The sequence below is a fragment of the Apodemus sylvaticus genome, chromosome 7 (genome assembly GCF_947179515.1).
Source record: "Apodemus sylvaticus chromosome 7, mApoSyl1.1, whole genome shotgun sequence".
Lineage (NCBI taxonomy): Eukaryota > Metazoa > Chordata > Mammalia > Rodentia > Muridae > Apodemus > Apodemus sylvaticus.
Window position 1 is genome coordinate 3,019,615 of NC_067478.1, and position 19,691 is coordinate 3,039,305.

Sequence of the window (19,691 nt, forward strand, 5' to 3'; positions counted from 1 at the left end):
GTTTGTGTAGACGTGGTGCCGTAGTCTCCGTGTAGTCACTGTTCCCTCCCCAGGGTTTGGTAGAAATCATGGTTGTCTCACCCAGGGTTTGGTTTCAGGGCGGCTATTGTCCCATCGGATGATCTGGGGGAGGACAATGCTGCTTTCTTTACTTGTTTGTTTATATTGATAATTAATTGGCACAGACAGCCTTGTCGATATCCCCCTTCCTCTGCCTTCAGAGGGCCAGTGTGTGTCTCTGCATGTGTGTTTGCGTGCAGTGACACAAGCACCCAGTGCCTCTGTGATTAAGAGTGACATTAGTCCTTTAAGATTTAGAGTGTGTGTGTGTGTGTGTGTGTGTGTGTGTGTGAGAGAGAGAGAGAGAGAGAGAGAGAGAGAGAGAGAGAGAGAGAGAGACTTGTGTAGGTGCTGATGGAAGCCAAAAGAGAGCGCCAGATCCTGTGAGCTGGAGTTACAGGTGGTAGTGAGCCACCATGTGAGGGTTGGGAACTGGGGCCTTCTGCAAAGCAGCCATTGCTTTTAATAAGCGAGCCGTCTCCCCAGTTCAATGCTAGTTCATTTTAAATTATGACTTTTGATTAGACTGAAAATTACTAGACATAAAATGTTATCTCTAAATATATGTTTATGGTTTGCATTTCTAGACTTAAGTATAACTCTGAGTCAATCTGATGTATTCAAATATGGGACAAAGTTAAACTGAGCATTTCTTCATGGAGATGATGGCTGTGTATTTCCCCTCTGAGAGCCATCGAGCACAAGGAGGCGTGACTAGTTCCTTTCTGGTCACTGGGGGTTTGGGGGGACGTGTCTACAAAGATTCTCCCTTTGAAACTGTTGGGCTTAATCGGCAGCTGATCAATCACTGATGGGAAATGAATTCAGGATACCTGTGTCAGTCAGAAGGCCCGAGTGCTGCACAGACCAGAGCAGAGCTGGCTTTTGTTTCCAGTTGCTCAGCATTCACGTTTAGTTGTGAGCTGACCAGTTGCAGCCACTCATAGAGACTGGTCACAACCAGATAAATCAAAGGCCACTTCCTAACTGCATGTGCTGTCTGGAGAAGACTGGCAGCTTGTGGCCTGTGTGGTGAGAAGGTCGGGGTGCCGTCAGCAGGTTGGCCAGCACGGTGAGATGCAGCGCTGTAAGCAGGGCTGACACTGAGGCCTCTCTTCTCATGGGCACATTTCAGCATAAACATGGAGGATAGGAGGGAGGGAGAGGGAGGGGAGGAAGAAGGGGGGCAGCCATGCCATCCTGAAAGTGACAGGTGGTTCTCTGTCCATATGAGTGTTTCTGTCTTAATTCAAAATAAGTGGAATATATCATACTCTTCATTTTCATGAAGATGAGATATTCGTTTTCAAGGAATTAACTATGAATGTTTTTTGCTATTGCTGAAAGCAAAACCAACAAAACCACAGATCCTGTTGGTATTTCTAAGACTTTAAGGTCTACTAAGTATTTCTAGTACAGATTTGTTTTCATTCCTAAGTAAAATTCAGACTCCATACAGTGCCTCTCTGTGTCATTTCAGGATGTTGAAATATCAGATAGTAATGACCAGAAAGCCATGAAGGTGTCTAAGTAGGTTCCTATGGTTTTCTGTTTGTGTTTGCCAAACTCCTTGTGCTTACCTTTTGCTTTGATATACATATATGTGTGTGTGTGTGTGTGTATGTATGTGTGTGTATGTTATGTGTGTGTATATATATACACATACATATACATATATACACATACATACATACATACATACATACATAAATACACACACATACACATACATATATATCCATATCGCTTTGGAAAGGGACTAGAGAGATGGCTCAGCAGTTAAAATGGCCCTGTTCTTGTAGGTGAACTGAATTTGGTTCCCAATATTTATGTGGGTAGCTTATGACCATGTATAACTCCAGCACCAGAAATCAAATACCCTCTTCTGGTCTCTGTGGGTAGAGAAGACACACACACACACACACACACACACACACCTCAAATCTTAAAAATAAAGTCTGGCAAATTCTGAACAATTAGAATATTTTCCTCCCCACACCTTCCTCTTCTCTGCTGAGTCTCCAGTTATGATTCACATGACATAGATATATGTACTTACATACATAATTGAGTACCATCCAGCCGACCCTGGTCTCTGTCTCCCAAGTTAACCATCTTTCTGCTTTTCTTTCGACTGAGTCACTTCTATGTCTCTATTTTCAGGTATTCGAGCCCCACCCCCATCATTTCTAATCCCTTTTTCCCATTGGGAACACATAATGCACTTTTTGTTTTAGAACATCCATGAATTTTGCCTGATAGTCTGATGTTAATTTGCTGTGACCATGTCTTCCCCATCTGTCCCTGCACCATCCTTGGCTCTTAGAAAAGCCACAGCATCTCTGTGCCTCCCCCTGCTTGCTGTCCTCTCTTGGTTGTAGATTGCATCTCCTGTTCTTGGGAATGGTACTCACTTTGGGTCGTAGGTGGCCACTGTGGGCCTGGGCTGCACACCTGAATTCTGTTCTGTAGACAGAATGCCAAATCTTCTCTAGCTGTCATTTCATTTATAGGAGGCCCAGCTTGTTTCTTTCAAGGCTTATTTTAAATTCCTGTTGCCTTGCCTGGGTTAATAAGGAACGGCGGCCGGGTCTTAGTTAAACACTCAGGACTCCTTAGCCAGGCCTCCTCTGGGTGTGTGTGTGTGTGTGTGTGTGTCAGCCGAGTCTCCCTGCTGTGTGAGCCTGTTAGGCTTGCAGGAGCCATCTCCGCACTCCTCCCTCCACTTCACGAAGGAAGCATCAGAGAACTTAGGCAGAGGCTTTGGGGAGCACCATGCAGGTTTCTGAGTGGCTCTCCATTCTTCTACCTCTAATCCTTCACTTCCTTAGATCCAGCCCCGGCTGCTCCACTCAGAGGGAGGCCTCTGCTCAGGCCTGTCACCCTAGTCTTATCCCAGAAAGTTCAACTCGATCTCAAGCTGGGTTAAAGTTTCCCTTCCTGGAGTCAGAGCCCTGACAGGTTCCTGTCTCACCTTTGAGGAACCAACTGTTGTCTCTGGTACTTGATCTAGGAGCTAGTGTCATTGTGATGGGGGGACTATCGTCATGTGTGACGGGGGCTATTGTCATGTGTGACGGGGACTATCGTCATGTGTGACGGGAGCTAGCGTCATGTGTGATGGGGGCTAGCATCATGTGTGACGGGGGCTAGCATCATGTGTGACGGGGGCTAGCATCCTGTGTGACGGGGACTATCGTCATGTGTGACGGGGGCTAGCGTCATGTGTGACAGAGGTCTGGTGTATGGCAGGCATGTTTTTCACTGATTTTTTTTATCTCTTTGTGAAAACACTTTTTTAATTGAATATAATCTTCATTTACATTTCAAATGCTACAACCTTTCCCGGTTTCCCCACTCCCCGAAAACACTCTTTTTGTGTATGTGTGTGACAGTCATAATGTTGCTCCCCTATCTATCATGTCCTTTGTCTATTTTTCCTGCTGCCAAATTCATAAACATTTACCTAACATGGGTGTCTTTGGCTGTTGAGAGGGTGAAGGAAGCCGCTGCCCTTGTCCATACCCAAGAGCACAGTCCCACACCTCTCTCTTTTCCTAGGTCAACTTCCTACTGACTGAATACCTTCTGTGCTCCAAAACCATGGACCTCATTATAGATCACAGAAAGGTCCGTACTTGGTTTGAGTAGATGTTCTACATTTAAAGGTGTGTTTGCTTCTACAGATATCTGTGAGGAGCTTACAGTCCAGCTGGGAAGACATCTCTGTCTGAAGAGGATGGTGTTGCTGACTTGGAAGATATACACAGATTCCCTTAAAGGGAAGTGTTGATTGCAGAGGGGGTGGGCTGAGTGGAGCTAGGGCTGTGGTAGCACGGGCTGGTGAGCCTATCCCTGCGGCACTGAGGAGTGGGAGCAGGGCACCTCAGTGTGATGGGTGACCACGGGAGGCAGTGGCTATGCACTGTGGCTGGAGATGTGCAGCAAGTCGGAGCTGGAGTGGAGCGAGCTGAGTGCGGGGCTGGGCTCCTTCTTAACCATGTGAGTGTTGGCGTGATGCTCAGGCTACGGCTGTAGCAAGGGTGGTGTGCTGTGGTGGTGAATGTGGTGCTGTATCAGGAGTGGGGATGGCGCAGCCCTCTGACCTACTGAGCTGTTTGTAGGACTTTGCTTTGTCATCTGAGATCCACTTAATGACCACGAGGCACCAGCCTAAGTGTGTTAGGTCATAGCAAAGAAGGCCATCACTAAGTACTCCCCTAAGTACTCCCCTAGGTACTCCCCTAAGTATTCCCCTAAGTACTCCCAGTCTTCTGAAGTCCCCATGGCTATCCCTCTGCTTCCAATCCAGCATGGTTTCCCCAGTCAGCTAGTACTAAACATCAGAGATGTCCCCAGCAGAACATAGCCAGGTAGAGAGTATTCCCCGGCTAGGCTCTAGCCTTGTCAACATAGCATCCTTGGGAAAGTGCAGCCATGGACTGACCTGTAAAGGTGAAAAGGAGCAGACAGTGTGCTTGGTCAGAATCAAGGGAGGAGGGTGGATTCTTTCTTTCTTCCAGGTGGGGCTGCTAACATCACACCCAGAGCCTTGCTCATGCTGGGTGTGTCCCTCCACTGAGTCACGTGCACCGCCTGAGATGGCGCCACAAGCGAGCACCAAGGCTGAAAGGCACAGCTGGCAGAGACAGAAGGGAGGGGAGGAGAAGGAGACTTAAAGGGGAGGCTCCTTATGGGAGGAGGAGAGGTAGCAGCAGCAGGACTGGGATGGGGCAGAGCTGTGAGGAGAGGGCTTGGGGCCCCTCCTGCCCAGAGGCCTCCAGGAAGGATGGGTGGGAGGTGCCATCTTGCAATTCCATCTTCTCCACTGGTAGAAGCCAGCGCTCTGGAGGCCTGCAGGCAGCTGGGCAACACTTCTCTTGTGTCTGCCCTTTCAGCACCAACCCTGAAACTTTCTTTTAAAAGTGGGACAAACCAGGAGAAATTGTGAGCAGGTAGGAAGGCTTCCTCTTGCTTTGGGGGGAATTAAACCAAAGCCTTGCAGTGACCTAATTAAGCTTCCAGTCACAGATTTAAAAATTGCTTCAAGTTCTGTCAATCATTCCTTTTGATTTTTTGAAAGATGTAAAATATCTGTATGTTTTCTGATCACCCAAGCAATGCATATTCATTATAAAAATTTAAATAATGCAGAAGCACATGAAGGTAGAAGTGAGTCAGTCCTAGAGGTGATACTATCTATCTATAAGCTTAGAGCTTGCCAAGAGAGTTACTGCTAGAGGTGACCCACACAGAGTGTCCACAGGTGACCTACACAGAGTATCCACAGGTGACCCACACAGAGTGTCCACAGGTGACCCACACAGAGTGTCCACAGGTGACCTACACAGAGTATCCACAGGTGACCACACAGAGTGTCCACTGGTGACCCACACAGAGTGTCCACAGGTGACCCACACAGAGTGTCCACAGGTGACCCACACAGAGTGTCCACTGGTGACCCACACAGAGTGTCCACTGGTGACCCACACAGAGTGTCCACAGGTGACCCACACAGAGTGTCCACTGGTGACCCACACAGAGTGTCCACAGGTGACCCACACAGAGTATCCACAGGTGACCCACACAGAGTGTCCACAGGTGACCCACACAGAGTGTCCACAGGTGACCTACACAGAGTATCCACAGGTGACCCACACAGAGTGTCCACAGGTGACCACACAGAGTGTCCACTGGTGACCCACACAGAGTGTCCACAGGTGACCCACACAGAGTGTCCACAGGTGACCCACACAGTTTGTCCACAGGTGACCCACACAGAGTGTCCACAGGTGACCCACACAGAGTGTCCACAGGTGACCCACACAGTGTGTCCACAGGTGACCCACACAGAGTGTCCACAGGTGACCCACACAGAGTGTCCACAGGTGACCCACACAGTGTGCCCACAGGTGACCCACACAGTGTGCCCACAGGTGACCCACACAGAGTGTCCACAGGTGACCCACACAGAGTGTCCACAGGTGACCCACACAGTGTGTCCACAGGTGACCACACAGTCATGTCCCCATCCTTAGTGAGGTATCTTAGGCCTCTCTGACCCCTCATGTCCCCATCCTTAGTGAGGTATCTTAGGCCTCTCTGACTCTGCCTTTATGGCCCTCCAGCCTCTGGCTGCCCTGAGACTTGGCTTCCTCAGGACAGCAAGCTCTAGTGCTGGCTTTGCAAGTTCCCCTCAGGTGACCTTGGTTTGTTCCAACACAGCCACTAACTGCCATGGTCAGTAATGTGTTTGCTAATGAACAGCAATGAATTTCTGGACTGCCTAGGCCCTGGGTCACATTAGAGCGTCAGGACCCAGCACCTGTTTTTGCTGTACCTGCTGGGAGGCAGGGCTGTGTAAGCTCTGGGCACAGCTGGAGCTCCTGCCTATGCAGCTGTTGTGGCTGAGTGGGAGGACAGATGCTCTTTAGATAACTGAGCAGCTTGCTTCGGTGTTGGGGTCAGGGATGGGGACTCCAGGAGACTGAGAAATATGGAGGTTACTCCAGAGCCCCGTGTCCTGCAGCAGTGGAAAGATGGACTCCAAAGGTCAGGAGCCTCCGGAGCCCCACACCAACTCTTCTGCTTTCTGGTCATTTCTGTGGAGTCACTGGTTCATTTAGATGTAAGTGATCATGTAGCAGTTTCTTCAGGACTTGAATTGATTTTTATTGTAGCTTCAGATTCTTCAGACATTTGCTATGTTAAGGCTGCCTGTCAGTTTTCCCCTAAATAAGATTTTCTCCACAAAACAACGACTCCCCCACAAAAAAGTCCTGAAAATGTTGTGCACTCCCCACCGAGTGTCTCACTGCAGAGTGTCTGATGCTACTCTGCAGCAGCTGCCAGCTGGAGTGGCTCCTGCTGTGAGTGGCACCAGTTAATTAACTGTTGTTCATGAAGTCACCAAAGTGACAAATCATGACAAATCGCTGTGAGATTACAGATGACTATCTACAGAGGTGAGACTAAGATCTGCAAACTATGATTCCAAAATAGGCTTCTTTCACTCTGTGTGTGTGTGTGTGTGTGTGTGTGTGTGTGTATGCCTGTATATGTGCATGTGTGCATGTGCATGTGAGCACGTGTGTGTGCCTGTGTATGTGTGCATATGAGCATGTGTGTGTGTCACTTGGAGGCCAGAAGAGGGCCTAGAGCTAGAGTTACATGTATTTGAGAGCAGACACGTAGGGCTGAGAGCTGATTTTTGGGTCTTCTAGAAGAGCCACGTGTGCTTTTAACTGCTGTCCCCAAGTTTATTTCAAATGTTAGCATAAAAGAAGAGTTGAGCATCATACGTGAAGCCCTGCCCTATTCCCCCCTCCCCGCCCCCCGTCCTACTGACATATTCAAACACCATATATTATTTGTGCTCAGACTTCGGACTTGTGGGGCACCCCTCTCTCCCTCTTTCTGCATTTCCAGTTGCTTTAGTTACAAGAAAACAGTTGACCCGGGGTGGGGCCACATGGCCCTCTCTCAGCATCAGTTTGTCATCTGTGAAGCAGTTGCTGGGACGTGGGTCAGCTGTTGGCTGAGGCTCTGAGGACAGCAATGGGAAGGAACCCTATAGACCTCCTGTGGTACAGTCCCCTCAAGCTGGGACATCATGGTGACTAGCTTTAGGTGTGGATAGACCTTGATTATAACTGACAGTCAAAGTTTAATGTCCATTTATATCAAAACTGTATGGAAATAATGTTCTGTGTAGACTGCTGACAGGCCCAGAGACCAGCAATTCATAGGGGTTTCTTCCTTCTTCTCCAGTGCATAGGGCGTGGTGTCCTCCCCAGCCCCTGGTATTGAAGGCTTTGTCCCAGCCTGTGGCACTGTTGAGAAGCTGTAGGACTTTAGAAGATGCACCCACTTAGCTGTGAATCCATCGGTGGATTGACTGGAGTGTTCACAGCCCTCAGGACTCAGCCACCGCTAAGGGCCCAGCTTCTGAATACTGCTATAGGCAGGACCAAGCCTTGTACACTGGAGGCATCAAGGGCTGTCCATACACACCACCTAATAGTGTTTGCTAATGTCATGGCGACCATGGTACCAAACGGAGTGTCTGAAACAACACAGTGGGTTGTTCTTTTTAGAGGAAGAAGTGTTGGACAGGTTCCCTTCCTTCTAGAGGCTGGCTCCTGGGCCTTGCAAAAGCAATCTGGGAAGCCTCTGGAAGCCCCAGCTTTGCGGAGCTATGATCCATTCTTACCAAACACCAGCATTTTCTTTCTGAGGTCACACCCCCCCCCCCATGACTTTAATATCTCAGGAGACCCTGGGACTCACTGGGTTCACCTAGGGCATCCAGGATACTGCCCCACACTGTGTTGATTAATTTCATTGTGTTAGCAGAAACCCGTTGCCCTATAGAGTCAGTTCATGGGTCAGGACAGGTGTGGAATGAAGCTGTTAACCTCGGGGAAGTGTAGACGTGTGTTCATGTGACACCATTGCTCTTTTGTAGAAAGAACAACTTCCCCACATTGAATCTTACACTCCGGCCACCTCTTCCTGTAGTGGCAGATGTTAATAAGTCCCAAGAGAGCAAAGTCTCCCTGAAGGCGGCCTCTGTTTGGATGGCGTCACATTTGGATTTAGAGCTGTGTTCATACAGAACCACAAAGTGCTTCTTCCACAGGCTCAGCCGTTCAGGCTCTGAATCTGCTTCCCTCCCCAGCAGATCACAACAGAGTAAGGCACCGCTGTGACCGGAGCGGGGACAGCTCGTGCACATTAATATTCCCAGAACACAGAGCACTTGGAAATGACCTGTGAGGAGACAGAGCTCCTTGAGGGGTTTGCTCATAATTAACACAAAATTATTCTCAAAGTATCCTGATGAATTGGTTATAATGAGTGCAGAATAATTCCAGGGATCTTTGACTTAATGAAGTTTGGTTTCTTTTAGATATTTTGGGATGGAGCATTAAGCTGTTATGATTGGGGCTGGAGAGACAGCTTGGTGGGTAAGAGCGCCGCCTGGGTCAATTCCCAGAATACAAGGTGACTTACTACTACCCATAACTTTAGTCCCAGGGCATCTGAAGCCATGGGCACTGCAAGCACACGGTGCACATGGCTACATGCAAGCAGAACTCCACATGCATAAAACTGTAAAAATGAAAACAAAAAATAACTGTTATGGTAGCACATAGCATGGAGGCTGGGGAATATTAAACTGCTTTTAGAACACCTTCATGGAGTTAGAGTAACTGGAGAGAGACAGAGGGGGAGAGAGATGGGGGAGAGGGGGGAGAAAGAGAGAGAGAGAGAGAGAGAATATGTGTGTATATGTGTGTATGTGTATATGTGTGTATGTGTATATGTATATATGTGTGTATGTGTTTATATGTGTTTGTATGTTTGTTTGAAGCTTCCTGGCAGTTATACCTGGTTTTGCCACAGATCTACGACTCTGAATGAAGCCTGTGTGGTCTGGATGAAATTTATCCAAATTTTTTTCATCTTTAGCGATAAAATCGTTGCCTTTGCATTTGTCAGGGAGACTTGATGCGTATTCTGGGGTCAGTACCTTACACTGTGTGGAAGACACTAGAAGATTCTAAGGCCCCCACCTAGCCAATGGTCCGGGGGCTCAGGGCAAGTATGTTGTGGGTCCAGTAGAATTGGCCTTCACGGCATGCTGTGCTTCTTACCAGTTGCTCCAAGGCGTGTAAGATTATTCAAGATTGACTTTCTTCATTAAGAACACGTGGGTCTGAATTACATTGGCTTCTACTGTCCAATATATGATTTATGTTTGTAATAATTTTGTCTCATGTTGCTTCTGACTCAGTCATATTAACTTATAGAATAATGCTAAATATAATAATAGTGGAGATGTCAAAATAATGTGCACAACAGCAGAATTGGAATGTGTGCGTTCACCACACTGCACTAAGGGTTGGTGGTACGTTGGTAAGGTGTAGCCATGTGAGTAGGCCAAACCCACACATCAGAAATTAGGTGTCTCTTTACATTGTAATTGATTGCATTGTTTAAATACATGAGACAGACTAGCTTGTGTTATCTCCTGGAAGTGCCCACTTGTCTGTCGCCCCTGGGAGACTCGGCTTCTGAATCTGCCCTGGTCCCCGGTTGGTTGGACTGAAGAAGCTGACTCCTAGCAACTTGTATATTGCATGTTCTGCTTGGTCAAGCCCACTTGTGTAGGTTGTGTGTCTGAGCGTGGCTTCGGGGAGCTTTGCCTTAAGAGACACCACAGTGTGAGCTTGCATGCGCAGCTGGCCTGTATACCCTGAGGACGCTGTTTCCTGGTATTCATCCCCACCTCTGCCTCTTACAGTCTTTCCACCCCCACCCCCTTCTACAATGATCCCTGAGCTCTGGGCGGGGGTGGTACAGATGCCCCACTGGGGTGAACATTCCGACATCTCTTGTTCTCTGGGCCGCAACCATTTGTGGGTCTCTATGGTCACTGGCATCCACTGCAAAAGGGAGCCTCTGCAATAAGAGCTGAGAGGCAAGAAAAGGCATTGTGATAGCGTTCACAGCAGGCTCAAGCCAGACCACGTCTCAGGATGGAGAGGGGAGATGGGCACAGAACCCACCCCCATCTCCAGCTAAGAAGCAATTGGCATGGTGGAAGGCCATGCATCCAGGAGTGTATGAACAGCAGCACAAATTGGGCTTGATCAGTTAAAACAAAAAGACACAAAGTTGGGTGAACAGGAAATTGAGGGGTAACTAGAAGGGGAGTGGTTACTATAACCAAAACACAGTATATGAAGTTCTCAAAGAACTTAAGAAAAAAGAAGAGAAAGAAAAACTCCTTGGTCCATTCCAGGCTCCCAAGCAACAGCTGGAAGGCTTGAGGCTTAGAAGCCTTCATTTTAAGTGACTTTACCAAAAGTTGTGTAGGCGCCATTCACACCAGAGCCCTGCCAGCTCACGTGTCATTATTTTTATTGTCTCATAACAAATACTTTTCCTTTTTCTACCCTCAGGACTCGTTGGTCACGTCTGTAACATGTTCACAGAAACTGCCACTCTGTGCTTGGACAGGGACAATAAAACCAACACGGAGCCGGCAGCCACCCTGCTGGCCTCCCTGCTCGACATCCTGCTGCGCATGCTCACCCACACTTCCCGGATCGTCCGGCAGGCTTTGCAGGTGAGCGGCTGCCTCTGTTCTCTGCTCTGTGACACTCCTGTAATGTGGCTGTGGTATCTCAAGGGATGTTTGCTGCCTGCCCAGGCCGTGAGGCGGGGGCATGACCAAGGAGAGCAAATCGGGTCACAGACTCTTCAGGGAGGGCTGGAAAGGCTGGCTGGGCATCATCTGGGAAACTGCTTATGCATGAGGACAGGTTTTGCCCTGGGTACATCTGGAGTTGGCTGGGTAGTGGGCAGGTCTCTTTGCCCACCCTCAGCAGGACGCCGAGCATGCTGGGAGCCACGGACAGCCACACCCATGTTACATATGTATGTTCAGGAAGCCAAGCGTGCTGATAATGACAGCCTGGACGTTTATGCACATGTTACATATGTGTCTGATTCTATAGTAGTTATTTCATTCTTCTCACAGAACACCTGGTGAAAAGCAGCTTTCGGTAGTGTTTTTTGTTTGTTTGTTTGTTTGTTTGTTTTGTTTTTTTCTGAGACAGGGTTTCTCTGTGTAGCCCTGGCTGTCCTGGAACTCACTCTATAAACCAGGCTGGCCTTGAACTCAGAAATCCACCTGCCTCTGCCTCCCAAGTATTGGGATTAAAGGCGTGCACCACCACCGCCCAGCACAGTAGTGTTTATTTTGGCTTGCAGTTAGAAGGATATAGTCTGCCTTAGTGGGTAGGCATGGGGGCAGGAGTGTGAGGTGACTTCCCATTATGTCAGCAGGAAGGTGGCAGGCAGGCATAAATACCAGCACCCAGCTGTCTTCTCCTTGGTCAGTGTCGGCTCCCAGCTCGTGAGATACCTTGCTGTCCAAGGCAATTATAAACCATCAAGTGGGCAAGGAAGGTTCACTCCCACAGATGTATCTGGCTGGCTGGCTCTGCATATACTCTTACACTCACTCACTTGCTTCCCTTTATAACTGATGATAAACATTCGCCACTGTGAGATGAGTCTGGGGTCTGTAATGTGTTCTTACAGCCACAGGCAGTGCAAACCAGCCACGAATAGGACCCACGTTTGTACTGTGCTCTGTGGCAGGGAGAAGGGTGGTTTCACTGGGTATTTTTGTGTGATAGATGCCTCCCCAGGCCGGCTTCATCTGATGCTCACTGACTACCTGAGTCACGGGATACTTAGATAAGGAGAGTGTCATATGCCAAGGTCAGGTCACTGGTACATTTATAGCCTTGTTAAGATGACTGAGTCATGTATCATCAAATACATCAAATCTCTCGGCTGGGATGGAAGTAGTGTCATGGTGGCGTGTCGCCTCCGTTCTCCTGCCCCACCCCATGTCTCTCTTCAGACAACACTGTCTCTCTGCTGCTTCTGCCATCCCGGGGTTTTGTTTAGTTCTCTAAGATGCAGCCTCCGGCCGCTCTAAGTACCTCAATGATCAGTTTGTGGATCAAGCACAAAGGCTGTAGATTAAAGAAAAAGATTAGGAGTTTACAGACTCCAAGACAGGAGAGAAGCTCTCTTTAATTCCAGGTGATTCTGTAGATGAGATACTCAGGACTTCAAAAACTAAAGCTCCTTAACATAAACTGTTGGCTACTTCTCCTCAGACGCCACACTCCAGACGCCATTGCTCCTCACACTACCCTCACACCAGCACAGCACACCATTACTTGCTTTGTCCTTTTGTAGCCTTTGACCCCGTTGCCCTCACTGGCATCGTTCTCTGTCCTGACACTCTGAGCCAGGAGTTGCGTTCCTAGGTGGCGGCTGACTTTGATCTCTGTCTGCAGAAGGGCAGCCCTCCAGGCTGAATTAAAGGATGGAAGGAGCTGGGGAAAGAAGCAGAGTGCTCTTGAGAGTCAGCCCTGCCCATTCTCTGCACACCCGAGATGTTTGCACACCTGAGAGTCATCTCTCTCACTTTTAAAACCCTCCACATGGGGGCCGTGTGCATAGAGCCAGCGCCTGCATCTGATGGGTGGTAGAAGGACGGTCAGCGAAGGTTAGCGTTTCAGTCAGATAGGAGCAGCTTTGCTTCCTAGGGAGGAGAGAGAGGAGCTCAGTGCAGGGGTGGGGGTGAGCGGGTGACAGAGGTGGGGCAGCAGCTGGAATCTCAGTGCAGGGGTGGGGGTGAGCGGGTGACGGAGGGGGGCAGCAGCAGCTGGAATCTCAGTGCAGGGGTGGGGTGAGTGGGTGAGGGAGGGGGGGCAGCAGCAGCTCGAATCTCAGTGCAGGGGTGGAGTGAGCGGGTGAGGGAGGGGGCAGCAGCTGGAAGCTCCAGCAGAAGTTCAGCCCCACCCCAGCAGTCCTGTCGTTCAGAATCAGCCCCAGCTCACCTCCCCCAGCGTGGGGTGTGAGGGACAGGCAGGCACAGAGAACTCATGGGTACAGTGAGAGTCTTGGGGATCCTGGAGCACCACCTTTGTCTCTGTAGCTCTGAGCCAGTTCCCCCAGCTGTCTGCCTGCTGGCTCTCTCCTCCTTGAGGCAGATATGGTAATTCTGTGAAGGACTGCTGTGAAATCCTAGAGAGAATAGAGCATACGCCATCGTCATGGATGAGCACAGCATCCTCTGTTGCTGGGCCCTGGGGAGTCACCAGTGGCCACTGTTTGAGCCATGGACACCACTGCGGAGGGAAGCACCCACTTCCTTGTTGGCAGGAGGCATTGCTGACTAAACCAGCCCCTGGGAAGTCAGCGCACCATGGTGCTACTTTGATGGACATAGGGTCCCAGCGTAGGCCCAGACATGTGTGGCCTTGGCCTCATGGACAGAGGAGGAGGACGCAGCTGCCCATGCAGACCAAGTGAAGCACAGTCTCCTCTCCTCTGTGTGTCAGTCACCAGCCACTGTGAGAGGCAGATCCTCTGATGAGGCATCAGAGATGCACTGATTTGTGGGTACAAGAGTGGTCAGGACTTGTTTTATACTGATAACCGTGGGTCCTGCATACTCACCTCCAAGGCTCAGGGCTCATGAAGCTCTAAGAGCCAGGGGCAGAGGGTGAACACAGGAGACTGACTTCCAGACACAGCAGGACAGAACTCACAGGAATGGTGATGGCATACAAAACCTATACAACCAAGCCAGACAAAGTACCAGTGTGAGGAGAGGGTGTGGACGTGAATCCCATCTCTAGCTGAGGAGCTATTGGCAAGTGATAGCTTCGTGGAGAGAATCAGTTTTGCCTTAAGAGTGTGCCTCCTGGCAGGGCCACCACTGACCAGGCCCAGGCCCCACTCCCGAGAGAATTTGAACAGCGTAAATTAGATGGGTTAAAAACAATTAGAGCAAGAACATGAGGTGGGTGGATAGGGAGGTGAGGGAGTGCAGGGGATTGTGGGAAGCTGTGGAAAGAAGGGCGGGTATGACCTAAGAGCATGTGTAATGTTCTTGAAGCATTGATACATTTATTTTAAGGAAAGGGAAGTTAGTTTTCAGGGACTGCCCAGGTTAGCGAGGGAAGGCTGTCAGTGTACAGATGCCCACGCTCTCCTTCCTGTACACGTGAGCATGCCGTGATCTGGAGTCAGGAGGGGTTCTGAATCCAGTTTTGAGATTGGGCCAGACTTCCGGGAGGGCGGGTCCTCAGAAGCACAATCCGGTTCACCAGACTTCCCAGTTGGGGCCCTGTCTTTCAGTGCTGAGTTGGGGAAGAAAGCTTGCTACAGTGTTCTGCTGGTGGGACAGTTGGGCCCTGTGGTCTTGTGTCAGTATTGTCCACACATGGAAGTGTTCTTGGTCTCTCTCACACAGCCTACAGATGGCTGGGGCTGTCCTCTGCCTGTGGTGTATGGTAGAATTTCTCCCCTTTCGTCTCCGTGGTCTTCCCTGTGGCTCCTCCCCATGAGTCACCTGACTGCATCTTGGACTTGTGTGAAGTTTTACCATCACCCCATGTAAGTCTTTTGAGAACAGCAATGTCCATCGTTCCCTGTGGTGTGACGTTCTGATTCTGTGAGACATTCTAGGCCTGCAAGCTCCTCCCCAGGGTGCCCCTTCTCTGCCTGCGCAGCTCCAAGCTCCTCCATCCCCCTTTCTTCCCCCACCTCCTCAGTGCTGGGGTGACGCTAAGGTCTTGGGTGTCTTAAGCAAGGGCTCCACCATGGGGCAATATCTTAGGCCCTAAAATATGTCTAGTCACATGGTACCAGCATGTCTGTCCCACTCACTGTTTGTGGAAACTTTCTGAGGTGCTGGGATTTGAGCCTAGGTCCTCATATATGGAGGCCTGTTGTACAACCTTTGAGATGCGTCCTGAGCAGACCTCACCTCAGCATGTCTGCCAGTCCTCTCGCTGCCTGTCCTGCAGATGCCTGACCTCTGCCCCCTCGGCACCTGTGCAGAGTGCACAACGCCGTGCACACACAGGACTCAGGTGACGAGGCTGGAAGTGATAGTTTTGTATTGGGCTTTTTTACACTGAGAAACTATATGTATTTTTTATTCTATTTTAGATCATGTCATATGGCTATTTACTGTCAAATATGGCTCATACGTTGGCATTCCCAAGTTGAGGGACTGTCATATATATATTTCTCAAAGAGTTCTCTGAGTTCCATGCTCATATATCTAGCAGTTTGCTTAGTGTGACCAGCAGATGCCCTGGAACTTAATGCTAAACAAACCATTTGTCCTCTAAGACCATTCCGCCCATTGCAAATCATGCCAGCCTCTGCCTGCAGCACGCACGCCATGCCTGTCACTGAAGTAAGCCGTGCCTCCCCTGCAGCAAGCCATGTCTGTCCCTGCAGCAAGCCATGCCTGTCCCCTCCTGCAGCACAAACGGGGAGCCTGTTTGTCTTGTTTTCTTCCTTTTTATTTCCTCCCCTAGTCTGCCACCAAGCAATGTGGAATTCTACCTTAGGTGTCTAGCAAATGTAATTACTTTTCTCCAGACCTGACCAGGCTTCTGTCGTCTCTTGCCTGGACTGTAGCACCTGGGCAGGTCTAAGATACTGGGTGGTAAGAAAGGGTCAAGTTATAGCACAGCAGTGACAAGACACTGTCTTCTTAGGAAAAAGTCTGTGGGTCAGAGGCAGAGGTGGAAGACCTGGTGGGAAGGACAGTGCCTGTGTCATGTAGGGACAGGAGCTCCAGAGTATCCAGGGGGCCACAGAGCTGGGCGTCAGGAGGCCAACCTAAAGGGCGAGGTGCTGAGGCAGGAGGAGAGGCAGTTCCAGACCTCTGCAGTTTCTCCGAGCCTCTCAGAGGCCACCAGATCTATGTGAAGCCTCTCCCTATACAGGGCTTCTGTCACAGACTGGGTGGATCCTTTGTGAAGGCTTTCTCTAAGTTTTTGTTGTGTCCCTCTCATAAGCTGCCGAGTTATGCAAAGCTGTCTCGAAAGCCCCTGCCTGCTGTAGAGGTGGCACATACCTGCCACAGCAGGATTGAGGTCTTACCTGATGACCCACCGGGTGTCCTGAGGGCAAGCGGTCTGTGGCCCCGCCCGCCTGCCAGCTCAGAAGCTTTAGGAAAGGAGCGTTGGCCCCATGGCCCTGCTGCAGCCCACATCCTACTTTGCAAGCCTGTCTTAACCTTAGCAGGAAACATCAGTGCCAGCTCAGGATAATGTGTTAATGTTTAATGTGCAAAGGCTGCTTCTCCACATCACATCGGCCTGTGCCTCGGAAGGCGGAAGGCGGGTAGATGGGGAGGGGGCACAGGCAAGCAAGCTGACAGGTGCTGTTCTTCCCCTCAGCCAGGAGAGGTGTCAGATCCTCAGCAAAGCCCTTCTGTTCCCATAGTAGCAATAAGAGAAGCAGGCGGGTGGAGTTCCATTTGTAGGCCTGAAGTGCAGGACAGTCTTGGCTTTCTATGGAAGGACCCTGGAGTCCAGGTTCATGATCTAGGGCAGAGAGGCCTGCTCTGCAAGATCAGGATGAGGTCATGTTCTAAAAGCAGAGAAACATCTGAGCAAACTGTGCACATTGCAAAGCTAAGGTAGTACCAGAACCTGTTCTGAATATAAATCTATTCATCTCTGTGGTAAAAACACTCACAATTAGTTCTGTGAGGGCCCGTGGGGTATAGCTCAGATCAGAAGGACTCGTCTCTGACTCCGGTGTACTTTAAGCCTGTGCATAATGGCTATAGTTGTCAGGTTCACAGGATCTGGTCTGACCTGGGAGACAAGCCTCCTGGCACAGCTAGGAGGAGTTACCCCAGCTGTGTTAACTTAGGTGGGGAGACCTGTCTTGACTGGGCAGGGCCTTCAGTGGGCAGGCAAATCAGGCTGTGGGAGTGAAGAAAGCTAACAGACACGGTGCACTCATGATTCTGCCTCCAGACCTTGGGCGCAGTGCTACAGGCTGCTTCAAGCTGCACTCCATCCGGACTTCTCTGCCTCAGAAGATGTACCCTTGAACTCCGAGCCAGAATAGAGGCCCTTCTCCTTCAGCTGCTTTTGTCAGGGTAATTTCATCATAACAACAGAAAAGAACCCAGACAGGGTCTCAAGGAGTGGAGAACCATCCCTGGAGCCCAGTCATGGAGTGTGGGATGGGGAGATGCTCTGGGTGTTACTAGATCATGTGGTTGCCATTGGAGATCCAACTGGGAGTGTAGTGGTGTGCACAGAGACACCCAGGGGGATGAGTGGTGTGAACTGGGAGTGTGGCGGTGTGCACAGAGACACCCAGGGGGATGAGTGGTGTGAACTTGGAGTGTGGTGGTGTGTAGAGACACCCAGGGAAATTAGTGATATGAACTGGGAGTGTGGTGGTGTACACAGAGATAACTGGGGGTTCCTTTCATTCCTTCCCCCAATGTCTTTGGTGTGTATATGTATGTGTATATGTGTGTGTACATGTGTGTGAGTGCCATGTATGTGTGTGGTATACGGCATGCATGCATTCAGGAATACTCAGAGGCCAGAGCAAGTGGTCAGGTGCCTCACTCCTTCACTCTCTGCTTCCTTTCCTGAGGCAGGGCCCTTCAGTAAACCTGAAGCGAAGATGGAGGCCAGTGAGCTTCAGAGAGTCTCCTCCCTTCTCCCATACAGCCTCATTTGAGTGCAGGAAATCTGAATTCAGGTCCCTTATTTTAAATAACAAACACTGTAGCCCACTAGTCATCTCTCTGGCTGTCACCCATAGTAAACGCTTCTATAATTCAATTTCCTCACTTGGAAAGTAGGGCCAGAAGTATGGAGATATGGTGCTCACCCACTGCAGGGAGGATAGAGTGCTCACACACTGCAAGGAAGACAGGGTGCTCACCCACTGCAGGGAGGATAGAGTGCTCACCCACTGTAGGGAAGACAGGGCGCTCACCCGCTGCAGGAAGGACGGAGTGCTCACGCACTGCAGAAAGGATAGAGTGCTCACCCACTGCAGGGAGGACAGGGTGCTCACCCACTGCAGGGAAGACAGGGTGCTCACCCACTGCAGAAAGGATAGAGTGCTCACCCACTGCAGAGAAGACAGGGTGCTCACCCACTGCAGGGAGGACAGGGTGCTCACCCACTGCAGAAAGGATAGAATGCTCACCCACTGCAGAGAAGACAGGGTGCTCACCCACTGCAGGGAGGACAGGGTGCTCACCCACTGCAGAAAGGATAGAGTGCTCACCCACTGCAGGGAAGGCAGGGTGCTCACCCACTGCAGGGAGGATGGAATGCTTACCCACTGCAGGGAGGACGGAGTGCTCACCCACTGCAGGGAGGACGGAGTGCTCACCCACTGCAGGGAGGACAGAGTGCTCACCCACTGCAGGGAGGATAGAGTGTTCACCCACTGCAGGGAGGATAGAGTGTTCACTCACTGCAGGGAAGACAGGGTGCTCACCCACTGCAGGGAGGACAGGGTGCTCACCCACTGCAGGGAGGATGGAGTGCTCACCCACTGCAGGGAAGACAGGGTGCTCACCCACTGCAGGGAGGACAGGGTGCTCACCCACTGCAGGGAGGACAGGGTTCTCACCCACTGCAGGGAGGACGGAGTGCTCACCCACTGCAGGGAGGACGGAGTGCTCACCCACTGCAGGGAGGACGGAGTGCTTACCCACTGCAGGGAGGACGGAGTGCTCACCCACTGCAGGGAGGACGGAGTGCTCACCCACTGCAGGGAGGATAGAGTGCTCACCCACTGCAGGGAGGATAGAGTGCTCACCCACTGCAGGGAGGATAGAGTACTCACCCACTGCAGGGAAGACAGGGTGCTCACCCACTGCAGGGAGGACAGGGTGCTCACCCACTGCAGGGAGGACAGGGTGCTCACCCACTGCAGGGAGGACGGAGTGCTCACCCACTGCAGGGAGGATGGAGTGCTCACCCACTGCAGGGAGGACGGAGTGCTCACCCACTGCAGGGAGGACGGAGTGCTCACCCACTGCAGGGAGGATAGAGTGCTCACCCACTGCAGGGAGGATAGAGTACTCACCCCCTGCAGGGAGGACAGGGTGCTCACCCACTGCAGGGAGGACAGGGTGCTCACCCACTGCAGGGAGGACGGAGTGCTCACCCACTGCAGGGAGGACGGAGTGCTCACCCACTGCAGGGAGGATAGAGTGCTCACCCACTGCAGGA

At 50.6% G+C, this 19,691-nt stretch overlaps 1 protein-coding gene across 1 annotated transcript in view; it reads left to right on the forward strand.

Moving 5' to 3' along the window:
- Ulk4 (unc-51 like kinase 4) overlaps nucleotides 1–19,691 on the forward strand; it is a 293,992-nt gene that overhangs the window by 166,286 nt on the left and 108,015 nt on the right. Inside the window, exon 33 of the mRNA XM_052186951.1 lies at nucleotides 11,031–11,197. Within this exon, the coding sequence (XP_052042911.1) occupies nucleotides 11,031–11,197 (167 nt within the window). The remainder of the gene's footprint in view (nucleotides 1–11,030; nucleotides 11,198–19,691) is intronic.